This window comes from Protopterus annectens, chromosome 5.part0 (genome assembly GCF_019279795.1).
Source record: "Protopterus annectens isolate FY-2018-M chromosome 5.part0, PAN1.0, whole genome shotgun sequence".
Lineage (NCBI taxonomy): Eukaryota > Metazoa > Chordata > Ceratodontiformes > Protopteridae > Protopterus > Protopterus annectens.
Window position 1 is genome coordinate 264,255,946 of NC_056735.1, and position 16,926 is coordinate 264,272,871.

The 16,926-nt window shown below is 43.4% G+C and overlaps 1 protein-coding gene across 3 annotated transcripts in view; it reads right to left on the reverse strand.

Annotated features, from left to right (window-relative positions):
* Positions 1-222: 222 nt before the first annotated feature.
* The window catches only part of U2AF1 (U2 small nuclear RNA auxiliary factor 1), a 1,073,176-nt gene continuing 1,056,472 nt past the window's right edge, over positions 223-16,926 (reverse strand). For all 3 annotated transcript variants that reach the window (XM_044072241.1, XM_044072239.1, XM_044072238.1), the window contains one exon: positions 223-908. In XM_044072241.1, the coding sequence (XP_043928176.1) occupies positions 812-908 (97 nt within the window). In that variant the 3' untranslated portion in view covers positions 223-811. The remainder of the gene's footprint in view (positions 909-16,926) is intronic.

Consider the following 16,926-nt stretch of genomic DNA (forward strand, 5'->3'; position numbering starts at 1 on the left):
ATAGTCCTTCTAGGTCTAACTCCAGGGAATGGTGCTTTGCTTCACTATCTACAAGGAATAAGTTAGGTTTTTGTCTTCCACCATTACAGACCTACGTTGATGCTACTGAAAGAATATTACGAAAATGTTAATTAAAATTCCAAAACAGGTAAATGAGTTTAATACACAGGTGTTAAAACAGGAAGTTATCTGAAGAGACTCAAATTATAACCCAGCAGACAGTAAAATTAATCATGTATATTTACACCTTGTTTTCAGACACTAATGACAGCAAACATAATAAAAACAATCATTTTTTGAAATATTCATAGTATGCAGCCTTGTACAGCTATTCAGATAAATCTTAACAGCACAACTGAATCAACAGAAACAAATGCTAGGTTAAATACAGAACAAGGATGTTTTGCCAGAGAAAACATGCACATTTTTATTCCTCATTCTTAGTGTGCAATACATCCGTGAAAGGTGTCTCAAATGTGTGAAAAAATAATTTAGTTAAGGGCATGGATGAAAACGAATAGTATCTGGCCTTTCTTTCACTTAAAATACAGGAGTAGATATTTTTAATACATCTGTGTTTCATATTAAGCACTTCAAATTCTGTCCTGTTCTCTACATTAATTAAAAATTAACCTTTCAAAACTCAAAAAAGAGCACAAAATGTTATTGCGAAGAAATACACAAGGATTCTTAGATAACTACAAATGTTTATTTTAAGACACCATCTTTAAAAAAGTAACAATTTTCTGAACTTATTTGATCAAGCGAGAGCTGAAGTGTTCTTCAGCAGGAGCACAATAACCAAAACGCATCAGAATCGGCCAGATCGTTCCCGATCCCGAGACCTTCTTCTTTCACGTTCTCTTGATCTGGAACGGCGTTCTCTAGATTTGGACCGGGATTTATGCCTAAAATGCAATAACAGTTAAAAACCATCTTTATTTTTGTTAACTAAGAAAGAATTATTAAAGAACTCAGATTAATCTCTATTTCCAGCTTCAGCTTGGAGGTACAAAAAAAATTACAATACAGGAATTACAATGAAATACACAAATTATACTGTGAACAAAAAGTGCTAACCAAGAAATGCAAATTCAGAATTTGAATGAGAAACAGAGAGAGAGATGCAAATATCACTGTTTAATATAATGCAATTAATGCAATAATACAAATCTGATAAAGAATTCTAAAATTATAATAGGTACAAATGTGAATTCATTGAGAAGTAGGCACTGCAAAGATGGTTAGATTCAAGGTAGAAGAAATGACTGGGAGGAATAAATAGGTGACTCAAGTAAGGGAAGTCAATATAGTGAGGTGGTAATATGAACTTTACTAAACATATGTGGATAAAGGCCTCAGATTCTTTCCATGTGAAGAGATGAAAACAGTGCTTCGATTTTTTTTAGTGACATTCTGCTATAAAATATTTACAGCTGCTTCTCTGAATCCATATTCCTTAAGTTTGGTAAAGTATTTGATGGAATATCCTTGAGTTTCCTCATTAAGGATCTCCACATTTTAGGGGTCATTGTGGGCAAAATATGGCCTGTTGTATGAAGTTTTTTTTAAAGGGGTTAGTAAAGAGGGGTTAAGAGGAACTTGCTGATTTTAGATTTAGCTGTGCTTATGTGGTACTGGACATTGAGTGACTGATGTACCCACATACTTCGGCATCCAAATTTGTAGTCGTCTCTATAGGGTGCATTTTAATGGTAAGTATGCTCTATTGCTGTGGGACTGACAAGTTTTTTCTCTCTAAGAAATCCTATTTTTTTCACCCTTTGGTATTAAGAATGAACACTGAGGCAAGTCATATTCTCCAGTTTTCTGACGATGGAATTACTGTCCCTACATATATGACCATGCCATCTGCATAAAGAAAGTACAGTTGTGTAAGTATATTCTAAAGATCACTGCTGTAGTAGCCTTCTATGCATCCAAACTATTAACCAATTCAAGTAGACTTGGGGGGTGGTGGTGGTTTGGTCCCCAAACCTTTCATAACAACTGAGAGAGATAGGCAACAGCACTGAAAAGTGCTAGAAAACTAAAATAAGGGGATGGAGGCACTCATCATTCAAGCATCTACCGTTACAGCAAGTTTACTTAACACAACCGTACCAAGTTCATCAAATGGATCACTGCTGCAATAGCCTTAACTACAGTGCAATGAAAAAAGTATTTGCCCCCTTCCTGATTTTTTATTTCTTTGCATGTTTGTCACACTTAAATGTTTCAGATGAAACCAATTTAAATATTAGACAAAGATAACTCAAGTAAACACAAAATGCAGTTTTTAAGTGATGATTTTATTTATTAAGGAAAAAAAAAACTCTCCAAACCTGCTATGTGAAAAAGTAATTGCCCCCCCTTCATGAAGTAACTGTGGTTAATCACATTTTTGGGAAAGCTGAGTTCAATTTCACTAGCCACACCCAGACCTGATTACTACCAGACCTGTTGAATCAAGAGATCACTTAACTAGAGCCTGTCAAAGTGAAGTAGGCCAAAGATCCCAAAAAGGAAGACATCATGCCACGATCTAAAGAAATTCCGGAACAGATGAGAAACAAAGTAATTGACAACTAACAGTCTGGAAAAGGTTACAAACCCATTTCTAAAGCTTTGGGACCTCAGTGAACCATGGTGAGAGCCATTATCCACAAATGGAGAAAACATGGAACAGTGGTGAACTTTCCCAGGAGTGGCCGGCCTGCAAAAATTACCCCAAGAGCACAGCAACGACTCATCCATGAGGTCACAAAAGAACCCAGAACAAGATCTAGAGAACTCACTTGCCTCAGTTAAGGTCAGTGTTCGTGACTCAACCATAAGAAAGAGACTTGGCAAAAATGGCATGCATGGCAGAGTTCCAAGGTGAAAACCACTGCTGATTAAAAAGAATAAGGGCTTGTCTCACTTTTGCCAAAAAACATACCGGTGATTCCCAAGACTTTTGGGAAAATATTCTGTGGACTGACGAAACAAATGAACTTTTTGGAAGGTGTGCATCCCATTACATCTGGCGTAAAAGTAACGCAGCATTTCAGAAAAAGATCATCATGCCAACAAGTCAAACATGGTGGGGGTAGTGTGATGGTCTAGGGCTGCTTTGCTGCTTCTGGACCTGGACGACTTGCTGTGATTGATGGAACCATGAATTCTGCTCTCTACCAAAAAACCCCAAAGGAGAATGTCCGGCCATCAGTTTGTGACCAAGTTGAAGCACACTTCGGTTCTGGAGCAGGACAATGATCCAAAACATACCAGCAAGTCTACCTCTGAATGGCTTAAAAAAAAAAAAAAAAAATGAAGGTTTTGGAGTGGCCTAGTCAAAGTCCGGACTTGAATCCAATTGAGATGCTGTGGCATGACCTTAGAAAGGCAGTTCATGCTTGGAAACCTTGCAATATGGCTGAATTAAAACAATTCTGCAAAGAGTGGGCCAAAATTCCTCAACAGCGATGTGAAAGACTCATAGCCAGTTATCGCAAATGCTTGACTGCAGTTGTTGCTGCTAAGTGTGGCACAACCAGTTATTAGATTTAGGGGGCAATTACTTTTTCACATAAGGAAAAAAACTATCCAAACCTACATGGCCCTAAGTAAAATCATCACTTAAAAACTGCATTTTGTGTTTACTTGGGTTATCTTTGTCTAAAATATATATCTGTTTGATGATCTGAAACATTTAAGTGACAAACATGCAAAAAAAAAATAAGAAAATCAGGAAGGGGCAATACTTTTCCACTGCACTGTATATGGGTAGACTAACATAGCCTACATTAACTGGGAGGAGGAAGGATAGGGGTGCAGGAGCCCCTGGAAAATGGTTCTAGCAAAGCATGTTCTAGATCTAGAGAAGGAATCTAGCTTCTTCGAGAACCCATCTCTTTCCAAAAAGCCACAAATGAAGCCATGGGCCAAGTAAACTGAGCCTTGATACTCTGGAATTGCCTTATTGTGGTGAGTGTAATAAAAAGTTAAGTACTCACCATAACATTCCATTCCATCTGTGTTGTCCATTTTCATTCTTCCTCAACTGTTGGGGTTCAGATCCAACTCGGCTGCTTCTTCCTGAACTCCGGAGCTCCTCCCTTTACCTATAACACCTCACAAACCTAACATATCTCAGATCTAATTTCCTGCCTATATGACTAACAGAGCAGTGGAAAATAAGAAAAGAAAGGAAGCTGGAGCTCAAACAAGGAACAGAGGTTCCTCAAATATTCCTCAATCTCTCAGGAGTAGAACAGGGATGGGATAGGAGGGTAGGAAGTTGAGGAAGAATGAAAATGGACAACACAGATGGAAATTTATGGTGAGTACATAATTTTTTTAATTGATTATGTCCATTTTCATTCATTCCTTAACTGTTGAGACACAGTCCCCAGCTACCTAAATCCCAGGAAGACTCTAAAGAAGGATATAGTCTGGAGCACTTACGAGCCAAAGGCTTCCCTCAGAGACCAAACCCAATCTGTAATGAGAAACAAAGATATGAGTAAAGTTCTAGTGGAATAAATATCATCCAAGGAAGTTCTGGACAAAGGCTGACGAGGCTGCCACAGACCTGGTGAAGTGGGCTCTGGATAGTTTTGGTAAAGGTAATGCCACTTTTTGATAAAAGTAATACAATCAATCAGTTAACCATTTGGCCAGAGTAACTTGAGATACAGTAAACTCTCAGTTAACCGGAACTCAAGCAACTGGTAATAATAATAAAAAAAAAAATCTAAGAAATACAGTACAATTTTCATTCGTTGCACTTTGCCCCCCCCCCCAGAAACATACCTTACATTTTTAGAGTTTTAAAAGGGAAGATGGGAATAAATTCCCTCTCTCCCCAACGGGAGAACAAATCAAACAAACAGTACAGGGTACAGTATTAGTCAGGCCTCTTTTTAATAGTAACTCTTAAGCAACCAGATACAGTTATCCGGCATCTACCAATCCCCATGGATGGGTGTCGGTTAACTGAGAGTTTACTGTACTTGTTCGCGTTGAGCCAGAAAAGGAAACAATTGCTTGGACTTTCTTAGATTCTTAGTTCTGTGAAGGTAGAAATGTAATTGCCTGTGCACATCTAAAAATGCAACAAATACTTGCCTTTGTAAGAAAAATCTGGAAAGAACACTGGAAGATTAATGACTTGATTAATATTAGACTCAGAAACCACCTTTGGTAAAAATGATGGATTGGTCTGTAGAGAAACCCTATCCTTGTGAAAAACTAAGGAGGCTTACAGGAAAAATGCTTGAAGTTCAGGCATTCTTATTGCAGATGAAACAGAAACCCTATTCTTGTGAAAAACTAAATAAGGAGGCTTACAAGAAAATGCTTGAAGTTCAGAGATTCTTCTTGCAGATGTAATAGAAACTAAGAAAATTTTCCAGCTCAAAAATTTTAGATCAGATTTAGCAAAATGGTTCAAAGGGAGGTTATGTCAAGGCCTGATGTACAAAGTTTAAATCCCAAAGAGGAGTAGGATCCTTTAATGGGGATCTAAGTAAAACGATTCCTGTTAGAAAGGCTTTGCAAAGTTTAGAGGAAGCTAAGGCAGAATTATTTACTCCCAGATGAAAGTTGGAAATGGCTGCTAACTGGAACTAGCACCTTCATTGAAAACCGTGACTAAAAAGTAAAGGACATTTGAAAGTGGTGCTGAAAAGGGATCCAAGTTATTTAGGGCCCAAAAACACAGGTTTTACATTTACTCTTGTAAATCTTTCTGGTGGAAGCTTTATGGGAAGAAAATAAAATGTGATGGGCAGGGGATGAAAGCCTGGGTTGTCTAGCAATCAAAGGAACTGGAGAAACCATGTGGTCAACTTGAGGCCTGTTAAGTCAAGGTGAGTCATGCCTGTCAGATGAAACAGAAGTCTGGAGCTGGATCCAGAATCAAAGGTGGATGTAGAAGAGAAACCAAATGTGACGAGGCCAGTAAAGGGCAATCGGGATAACTGTGCTCTTCAACTAAGATGTTTTCTGTAAAAACGTGGGAATGAGGGGTAATGGGGGATAGGCGTAAAGAGGCCTGGGGAACCAAGTATGACGTACAGCATCTCTCAGTGACTCCCCCAGTAGGGGGATCAGGGCAAAGAACTTGCTGCATTTGTTGTTGAAGGGACAGGCAAATAGATCACAGCATGGTTGGCCCCATTGACAGAATATTCTCTACACCATGTTGACATTGAGATGTCACTCATGAGGCGTCAAAATGGACCTGCATAACTTGTCTGCAAGCATGCTGGATTTCCCTGGGATGCGCATTGCTATCAGAAAGCAATTTGGAGAGTTTGCCTATTGCCATACTCTCACAGCTTCCTGAAAGACAGGGTAAGATCTGGTTCCTCCTGTCTGCTGATGTACCAGACTGACACACTGTCTACCTGGTTCGCAATAGTCCTGATTGGGAGTGTGTCTTGAAAGGCTTGCAATGCTAGAAGGACTGCTCTCATCTTCAGCACATTGATATGCATCTTGGCATCTTTGAGAGATCATGTGCCTTGGACTGTCCTTCTCAAGAAATGGCCTCCCCACCCGAGCTGGGATGCGTCTATGGTCACTGTGGCCTTAGGTTGAGGGAAAACAAAAAGATGACCTTTGTGGAGTTGATTGGAGTGGATCCTCCCTAGAAGGTAAATTTTGCACACTTTAGTTATTTTGACTGGCATGGACAATGGGTGCTGGAAAACAAACCATTGAGAGGCAAGTGTCCAATTAAGGAGATTCTTATATGGAACCTGGCAAGTGGTACAAAGGTGACTGCTGTTGCCACGGATCCCAAGGCTTGAAGTATTAGTCAAGCCAGAAGGGAAGCAGTCTGAAATTATCTTCTTGACCTGGAAATTAATTGTGTCTATTTGAGATTGAGGAAGAAAAGCTATTTGGGTGACGGTATTCAGATAAGCACAGATGAATTCCAAACTCTTGACTTGGTATGAGTTGAGATTTGTTGAAACGGACTGATATTCCCAGATGGGAGTAAAGCTGGAGTAAATAGTCCGTTGCTTGAATCAGTTGATGCCCGGTTAGAGCAGTCAGTCTAGCTATGAAAATACAATCCCAGTAGTTTCAGGTGAACTGCTACGACCGCCATGCATTTGGTGAACACACTGTGGGCTGTAGTGAGACCAAAGGGTAGTGGTCTGAATTGGTAATGACTGGCTCCCAAGCCAGAAGTGTAGGTATCTTCTGGACACAGTCTGCTCATTTTGATGTGATTATATAGATCCTGAATCCTGATCTATTCAGCACATCCAGTCATCCTTGTGCAGAAATGTCAGAATGGACTGAACTGTGACCATCCAGAACTTTGTATACTGAATAGTCTGATTTAGTATGTTGAGATCCTAAATCAGTCTGAAGTCTCCTGTCTTTTTTGGCCAAAAAAAAAAAAAAAAAAAAAAAAAAAAAAAAAAAGAATCTTTAATAAGTTACGGATCCTCTCTGGTCTGGGGGAACCCTCTTGGATGACACTTTTCTAGCAGCTTTTTTATCTCTATAGAGCAGCTGCTTCACTCTGACTGGGTGGAACATTGAGGATCTTCTTTTGAACTGCTGGAGGGGATTGTGAAAAATGGTATACAACATCTGGATATTACCCTCTGCACCCATAAATCTTTTATGATATCTAGCCAGGCTCTGTGGTGCAAGGAAAGCCGACTCCTAACTGCCTCCAGACGGACAATCGGGCCTCCATTCAAAAGCGCTGATAGGATCTGAGAAAATCTCCAGATTCCTGGTTATGTGGACCACCTCTGCCATGGGAGACGGCGTCTTCCATTTGACTTCCCCCCACTGCCCCTGGGGGAAACTATCTACACGTGATTCCTAAAAAGGGACCCTGGGATTTCTTGAACCACATGGTATGTGTGACTTTTACCTTGGAGCCAAACAGTGAGGTTCTGTCAAAAGATGCATTGCTGAAAGAAAATTTAAATGGTTCTGCAAAATCACACAAGCACATCCAAGGCATGTCTCCTAATACAGATGTCAACCTGGAGCCCCATGAGGTACTTTCCGCAGCATGAGACTGACCTCATGGACGAATTAGATAGTGATTGAAGGGTAAAAACTGTGAGAAAATGGTATTGCCTTCCTTGGAGGACATGGACTCCGAAAGAGATTTGGTAAGCTCCTTGATCAAATCTCTTTGAAGTCTGGTCAAACATGCTAAACAATTCAATGAACTTAAAGTGAAGGTCACTGATGCACAGACCCTTCCCAAACCTATTCAGTGCCCTAGACTCTCTGTTCGGGGGTAGACAGAGGAACTCTGTTCTGCTAGTTTCTTTCATGTGGTTGCAGCAACAACCATGGCATCAACTGGCACGCCTTTATACCAGTGTAGACTGCCTTTTGGAAGTGCAAAGATTTTGTCTCGTCTCTTGGGAATAGGCTTGACCGTCTGGTTCCTTCCACACCCACTGAGAGACCAGATCTACAAGTCAGCTGGGGGGAGTCACCAAGGAAGTAAATGAGCCAGATATGAAAGCCACCAGAAACACTGACTCCTCTGGGGAAGGGTTACTGGGAGACCAAAAACCTCTTTGCTTAAAGAGTTCCAAGATGTCTGCAAAAGAGAGACCATCAGGTGGTGATCTAGGGGACCCTTCCCTGTCATCAAAATCTGTGTCTTCAGTGATAGGACTCTTGTCGGGAGTCCAAGTGCCTCCTCTTGCACATTCTCTTCAGAGGGACCTCCCTCAGTGGAATGCTCTGGGGAGGTGTCGGAAGAGATAATAATACCCTGATGGGTGGACTGGGGACTACCTTGGACTGGCTGTCCTTGTGGAAGGGATGACTGACACTTGGGATGCAAAACAGAATAAGACAAGGTGATATGATCCAAAGAGGACAAGACTGTCTGTTCTCTAGGCATAGAGAAATAACTCTCCACTACCTTGCAAGTGGAGCACTTTGGGGAAGCAAAACCCAAAGGATCCTACAATGGGCCTTCTATGATCATCACCTGCCATCATCCTGAAGGCACTCCACCCGAGGAGGCAGGTGGAACTGAGCTATCTAATGCTGAGGCTCTGAAGGGAAGAGACAGCTCTGACAGCATTGGAGTTGACTCCAAAACCCTGGAGCTGGCCCTGATGCTTCAGCCCGGATAGTCCTCTGGTTCCAAGGTGCTCGGTGCTGGTACACTCACAGAAACCACCAAAGTCAAAGAAGCAATGATCTTTGGATCAAAGACAATGTCCCCAGGGGTTTTGGATCTGATGGCTTTGAAACCGAAGGACAGGTTGGAGAAGGAGAAAGCAATGCTGGTGTGTCTGGATGGAGGCTCTCAATACCAGACAGGGCTGGAGACAAAAGAACTCCCATTTGAACCTGCATCCTAAGCAACCTTATAATTCTATCCACATCTGCCTTGGATAGGTTACTGGAGAACTAGAGAGAAGAAGGCCTAGAATGTCTTCTGGATGACTGTTTGAAAAAAGGAGATGGCAAACTAGAGCTCTAAAGTCAGAGGTGGGCTGTGGATCAGAAGAGATTTTTCCATCTGAAGGGGTTGGATTCGACTTTTTCAAAAGTTATACAGGTGGCTCCACTGAAGAAGCCGAAATCACAGTCAAGGTGCAAGGATGATCAGGAGACCTTTTACTTGTCCTTGCAAAGAGAATTGCCCTTTCATCTGTTTTTTTTTTTTTTTTTTTTTTTTAGGGGTGTGAGCCCCAGCGACTGAAGGAGCAGATTTGAAGGGAAGAAGACATCGCAAAATAGGGTGTGAGCCCCAGCGACTGAAGGAGCAGATTTGAAGGGAAGAAGACATCGCAAAATAAGCATATTCTTCCAATCAATTAAAGCCCTGCAGTTAAATCCCTCACAAATGTCACACACTTACCTCTTGATGCTTCGGACCCACATCATATACATATTCCCATGGGCATCAGAGTTTGTAATCTTGTGTCCACACAAAACATTTTTTGTAAAAGCCGGAAGGTTAATACGACATTTTTCTACAAGAAAAAAAGCAACAAGAGTACAATAACAGAATAGAAAAGGTTGATGGGAAAAATTTTTTTGAAGAAAAAGACTACCGACAATGGTATTTGAGAGTACTACAAAAGTACGAGGAGGGAAGAAAAGACTACCAAGTACAGTATTTAGAAGTACTCAACGAAAAAGGGCAGTTAGAGAAGAAAAATTAGGCGACTCCCACAAAGGATAACCAGGGAGGTATGGAGAATAGAAAAATTAGGCGACTCCCACAAAGGGTAACCAGGGAGGTATGGAGAATACAGAAAAAGGAATACAATCATAATTAAGGTAATAAAAGAAACTAAACTCACAAGACAGACTAAAACAAAGCCTAATGCTTGAGAGCTCTTAATCCATGTCATCAAGGCCTGTACCCGTCCTTTAAAATGGGCAACGCAGAGGTTATCATTGAGTTCGATTCTCTGATGTGGTGCCTTCTGTATATAGTCTGCATGCCCTCCCTGTGTTCGTGTGGGTTTCCTCCGGGTGCTCCAGTTTCCTCCCACATCCCAAAGGCATATGTCTGGAGCATTCTTCCAGGACTCGCTGAAAATGGGCTCTGTCCCAGTCGGAATTTCCCAGTAAACAAATGTTAAATAAATAAATAAATGACAGCAAAAAAAAGATCTGAGTTATGTTAGGTTGGTGGGGCATTACAGGTAAAGGGACGAGCTCGGGAGTTCAAGAATTCTACGATCTGGAAGTAGAGACAGAGTTGGATCCGAGGGTCAGATCTGACCCAACAGTTGAAGAATGAATGAAAATGGACATCAGATCAAAAGGTAGAAGCATGAGACAATTTGGAGATGGTCTGCTTTGACAAAAGTTGCCCTTTCTCCTTACCTTCAAATGAAATTAATAACTTAATCAGAGTTTCTAAAAGTTTTAATTCTGTCGGGATAATACCAGAGTTGTCTGGAAACCTAGAGTATAGAAGATATTTTCAACCCTTGTTTTTGGGCTCTGCAAAGGAGAGAGAGAGAGAGAGAGAGATGGATAGTTTAGCACAAAGTAAACTTGAATACCACTTTAGGCATAAAGGAAGGATTAGTTCTTAAAGAAATCCTATCTTTGTCAAAAATGAGATACGGATGACCCACCATAAGAGCTTGCAAATCAAATACTCTTCTTGCAGAAGTCAAAGCAATCAGCAAAAAGTACAGTTGTGTACACTTACCATAAATGTAGATGTTAGAGTGTATTCACTGTTGCAGTCATCACATTTGGGTTATCTCTGCCAGGGTAGCCCTCGGCTGGCCCGAATACCAGAGGTTTAGTAGTTCTGCGTCAGTTGTTGTCGCTTCAGGACTGACATCAGGTCATTAGTAGTATAAAGTAAGACAGCCAACGCCATTACATCAGTTTTTAAAGTGGGAGACAGGATATGGTGGAAGAAACCCACCAGTAGAAAGTAAATACCAAAATGTTCCTTATAAGGAGATAAAGAGAAAGAAGAGGGGGATGGAGGGAGGGAAACAAGGACTGCAACAGTGAATTCACTCGAACATCTACATTTATGGTAAGTGTACACAACTGTACAATGTTCTTCAGGCTTCACTGGTGCAGTCATCACATTTGGGTTGATTCCCAAAGCTGAGAAAAAGGGAGGGGATTCCCAAAGCTGAGAAAAAGGGTGGAGGCAGTCAAGGAGACTAGGGGCTGGCTAGGATGCCCTGCAAGACTGCAGTGGCAAAGCCTGCCCTGGATTTGGAGAAGATAGGCAGGTGGTAATGCTTGGTGAAAGTGTGAACAGATGTCCAGGTGGAAGCCTCCAGGACATCCCTGGTGGGGACTCCTCTGAGGATAGCTGCAAAGGTGGAGGCTGCTCTGGTAGAGAGCAATTCCTGACCCCATTACGGGGAGGTTTTCCATGTTGCTTGCAACAGAAATGGATGCATTTGCTATCCATTTGGAAATGGTTTGTTTGGAGATGGCTTTGCCCTCTGCCCCTGCAGCAAAGCTGACCGGTAATTGATCAGACTTTCTGAATGATTTAGTCCTGTCTAGAAAGAATCTGAGCTGTCTGTGCACATCTAGACGGTGCAGGATCCTTTCCCCCTTGTTTTGTGGGTTAGGGAAAAGGGTGGGCAAATGAATGGATTGGTTGAGAGCCACATTGGACACCACTTTGGGCATGAAGGATGGGTTAGTCCTGAGGGACACCCTGTCAGCATGAAAGATGATGAAGGGCTCTACAGCCATGAGTGCTTGTATCTCAGAGACTCTTCTGGCTGAACTGATGGCTAGAAGAAAAACGGTCTTCCAGGAGAGAAATTTTAACTCCGTTAAAGATGCTGGTTCAAGGAGGGGCAGGGTGTGCTTTTCCAACACAAAGTTTATGTCCCAAGCTGGGGTAGGTGCTCTTCTGGGTAGCCTCAATTTGCTAGCGCCTCTTAGGAACTGTTTGATCAGAGGGTGTGAGAAAAGGGGGTGCTCAGTGTGGAAATGAGCACAGACATAAATTTTAATACAGGAAAAGGAGAGACCACTGTGTAGCAGGTCAGGTAGGTAATCCAGGATGAGAGGCAGGGAGGGCCGTGCCATATCGGCTCCCTTAGCCTGAATCCAGGTGCAGAACCTTTTCCATTTGTCAGCATAAGACTTTCTAGTGCTAGGGCGTCTAACCTCATGTATAACATCTAGAACCTGTTTACTAAGGTTGGCAAACTGATCAGTGGTCAGGGAATAAGCCAGGCTGCCAAATTGAGGGGCTGCAATTGGGGATACATGAATTCTCCTTCCCTCTGGGTCAGGAGGGTTGGGGTCTGAGGGAGATGCCATGGTGGCAGTGGGGACAGGCTGCGCAGCAGCATGGTGGCAGTAGGGACAGGCTGCGCAGCAGTGGGCATCAGTGCTGGCGAGGCCAGTCTGGAGAAATCAAAATTGTCCTTGGTTTTTCCTCCCTTATTCTGAGCAGTACCCTGGTGATGAGAGGTCGTGGGGGAAATGCACAGACCGAGAGATTGACCCAGGGGAAGGATAGGGCATCCACTTTCCAAGCCATGCAGTGATGCTTCCTGGTGCAGAACTTGCTGAGCCGATGGCTGGTGTGGGAGGCAAAGAAGTCGACCTTTGGGGTGCTCCATTTCTGAGTTATTAGGGTGAAGGTTCTTTGGTCTAGCTGCCACTCGTGTGGGTCCAGAAGATTTCTGCTTAAGTGGTGGGAATTGTGCTAACAGGTGGAGTTGCATGTCAGAAGCTGTGTGCCAAAGGGTCATGGCCTGCCTGCATAGATGGTAGGAGTGAGTCCTCCCTTGCTTGTTGATAATATCACATCACGGTGGTATCTGTTTTGATCAGGAGAGCCCCTGGGGAGAGAAGGGGCCTGAAAGCTGTCAATGTGTGCTGGACAGCTAACATCCAGATGGATTTGCTGTGGGCTCCATTGGCCCTGTATGCACTTGCCATCCAGGTGTGCACCCCAGGCATAGTCTGATGCATCTGTGGTGAGGGTCTGGGCAGCAGGGCGTGGTGAGAAAGGTAGTCCCTTGTTGTGGGAGCATGCTGCTTCCCACCAAAGAAAATCTTTCCTTAGGCAAGGTATCATTGGTATAAGAGTTACCAGGTCTTGAGAGTGTTGACACCAAAGGCTTTTTAGGTACCGTTGAGGTTTCCTCATATGCAGTCTGGCATATGGAATGAGTAGAATGCAAGATGCCATGAACCCCAGAAGTTGCAGGATTTTCCTTGCAGATAACTGGGGTCTGGTGGCTAGTTGAGAGAAGTAGGCTGTCAGGTAATTTTGCTTTTCTGGTGTAAGGAATACCACTCTGGGATGCTGTGTCCAGGCTTGTTTCCAGAATATAATCCTTTGGGTGGGTACTAGTCTGGATTTCTTTTCGTTGATAGTGTACCCTAGGGAGGTCAGTAGGGACTTTACAAAGGCCAGGTGTGTGAGCAGCTTTGCCTGTCTGCCCGAATTAGGCAGTCGTATACGTATGGGTAAATTTGGATATTCCTTTGTCTGCAAAAGGCAATGGCGGGAGCCAGACATTTTGATAAAACTCTGGGAGCAGTAGATCAGCCAAAGGGAAGGGCAGGGAACTGAAAGTGCAGAGATCCTGCCCTGAAACATAGATATTTCCTGCATGATTCCCTGATAGGAATGTGGAAGTAGGCCTCTTTTAGGTCTAGGGTGGCTAGCCAGGCATTCATGGGTAGCAGTTGCTGGAGGGTGATCATTCTGAATTTTGGTATCACCAGGAAGGTGTTTAGAATAGATAGAGGATGGGACACCAGGTGCCCTCTTTTCTGGGTACCAGAAAAGGTCTGGAGTAGAAACCTTGGCCTATCTGTTCTGCAGGAACGTGCTCTACAGAGCAGGGGAAAGGACTTGCTTTTTCGCCTCTGCCCACTGGTTTGGAGGTAGATCTGGGAACCTTTTGGGGGTTGGGAGAGTGTGGAAAGAAAATTTGTATCCCTGGGACACTATGTTGAGGACCGAGCGGTTGTTGGTAATGGTGGCCCAGGTGCTTGCATGGAAGGAGAGTTTCCTCCAAGGGGCAAGTGCAGGTGGGCAGAGGGAGGGGGTGGGGGAGGAGAGTCATTGTGAGTTCTTACCATGAGGGGGTGGCTTTGAACTCCCTGGTTTTGAAGTGGAGGAACTCCACTGCTTTGATCTCTGCATTCCCTGTGGCTGCTGTCTGGGGGGTCTGCTTCCCTGGGGTCTGGGCTGAACTGACCTGGTGGGGCAGGAAAGGACCAGTGCTTGGAGGGGCAATGCCTGCTGAACCTGGGTGGCTGGACCTGTAGGAAATCCTTAACTGTCTGCATAGATTTAGCTTTTTCTCCCATCTTTTTTAAGACCTCCTCTGCCTTGGTGCCAAATAAGTTGTCCTTGTGCAAGGGTACATCCAATAATTTTGATTTGACATTGTCTGGCAAGGGCTTAAACCAAGCATGCCTTCTAAGGACAGAACTGGTGACTGCTGCCTGTAAGAAGCTTCTAGGGCATCAAAACCACAGTGTAAGGTGTGCTTAGTTACTTGACTTGCAGAATGCATTAACTCTTGCAGCTCTTTAGATTCTGCACAAGCAGGAAAGGAAGACACTTTTTGTTTGAGGAGTTTCATGGTATGTTGCTGAAATTTTAGCATATGGAACCAACAATTTAGTTCTCTGATAGCAGCAGTAGCAGAGGTATATGCTTTTTTACTCCATCTGTCTAGTGCTCGGGAATCCCTATCTGAGGGGGTGGGGGCAGAGGTTGCTTTAATTCCTTTAGGCCCTTGAGAAATTACCTCAGGGTCAGCAGTAGGATTTTTGAAAATAAATTTGTGAAAGTCAGGGACTTTCAGGGAGCAGGAGGGAGGGTGTCAGGAGTCAAACTGGATTCCATGAAAAATGTCCACAACATCCAGGACTGAGGGAATGGCCAGGGGTCTGTGCTGTGGAAGATCTCTGAATTCTCAGTCTCTCTTTTTAGACTGACAGTAGTCCTGACATTCCCATTGGAAATGCTCCCTTAAGGTATGAAGGGTTTCCCCAAAGGAAAAGTCATTCGGGTGGAGAGGCTGAAATAATGGATTCCTCTGCATCAGAATCCTCATAAGCTGAGAGGGGTTGCATGTCTTCATATTGAGATGCATCAGAGTCATCAGACTCCTGGTCAGAAAAAACTACTGGGGACAGATCTCTTTCTTTTGGACGGGGTAGCATGGCTTTCCCTGATCAGCATAAGGTCTTCCACCATTTTAAGCATTTGAGACTGAGGCAAGGAAGCAGGTGCCTGAGATTAGGTCATCGGTTTCTTGGGTGTTTGTACCCTGGGCCTTCGAAACTAGGTAGTTTTCAAAAGAACGGTAGATGCGAAAGAAGTACTCTGTGTCGAGAATCGGTAGTGCGATGTACTTTCTCGGAAGCCAGTGCCTGCTCAGCGGCTCCAGACCCATCCAAGGTAGAGACAACTGTACAATCTTTAGTCGAAAAAGAGTTTTGTGGCATACCGGACTCCGAAAGGGTCTTGGTAGCGGCCTGCGAATCCACAGAAGCAGGCATCAGGGGCTGCGAAAGCACCTCACTGAGGACAGGAAAACTGACACGTTTGGACCTGTGCAGTCTCTGTCTTTATCCTTACGTTTTTTTTGAAAGCTCTGCTGTTGGATGGCTTACTTAAGCCATATCGGAATTCGAGGACTGTAAACGAAAATATCTAGCTACAATAAGGGCCTAATGACGTATAGTTCTGGTAAGCACAAAAGCGACAGCGAGGGACGTCGTGGTCAGGGCCTAAGCAAGTGACGCAGTAAGAATGAGTCTTGGTGTGGCATTTGCTTTCCACAAGCGAGACAATTGTTAAACTTTTTCTGACATGGGTTAGAGCAAGAAAAAAGGATCCCCAAAGGTGTACTTAGCTTTAGAAGACATCAGCTTCAATTCGGAAGACGAAACTGAGGTAGTGGCCGACCGGCACTTGTGCAAACTGCTTCTGCTTTGGACTGATGTAATGGCATTGGCTGCCTTACTTTATACTACTGACGACCTGACGTCAGTCCTGAAGCGACAGCAAATGACGCAGAAATACTAAGCCTCTGGTATTCAGGCCAGCCGAGGGGCTACCCTGGCAGAGATAACCCAAATGTGATGACTGCAACAGTGAAACAAGAAGAACTTTTAGTTATGTACTCACCATAACTTTAGATGTTTGGGATCCATCTCGCCTACATTCTGTACTGATGGGCTCGGAGCCGATCCTCGGCTCCGATTCGGCACGCTATGCTATAGAGCGAAGCCTCTCATTGGCTGAGCAATTCTCTATCCCAGGATGCACCACCACTAATCCCCCAGATCTTGTTTGTCTGCAGTCATGCACACACACATAACTTGTTCATATAACATTGCCAGATGTTTCAAGATGAAACAATAAGAATTCGGACCGTCTGATCTCCAAGGAAGGGGGAAGGAGGGTGGGTTATTGGGAATGTAGGC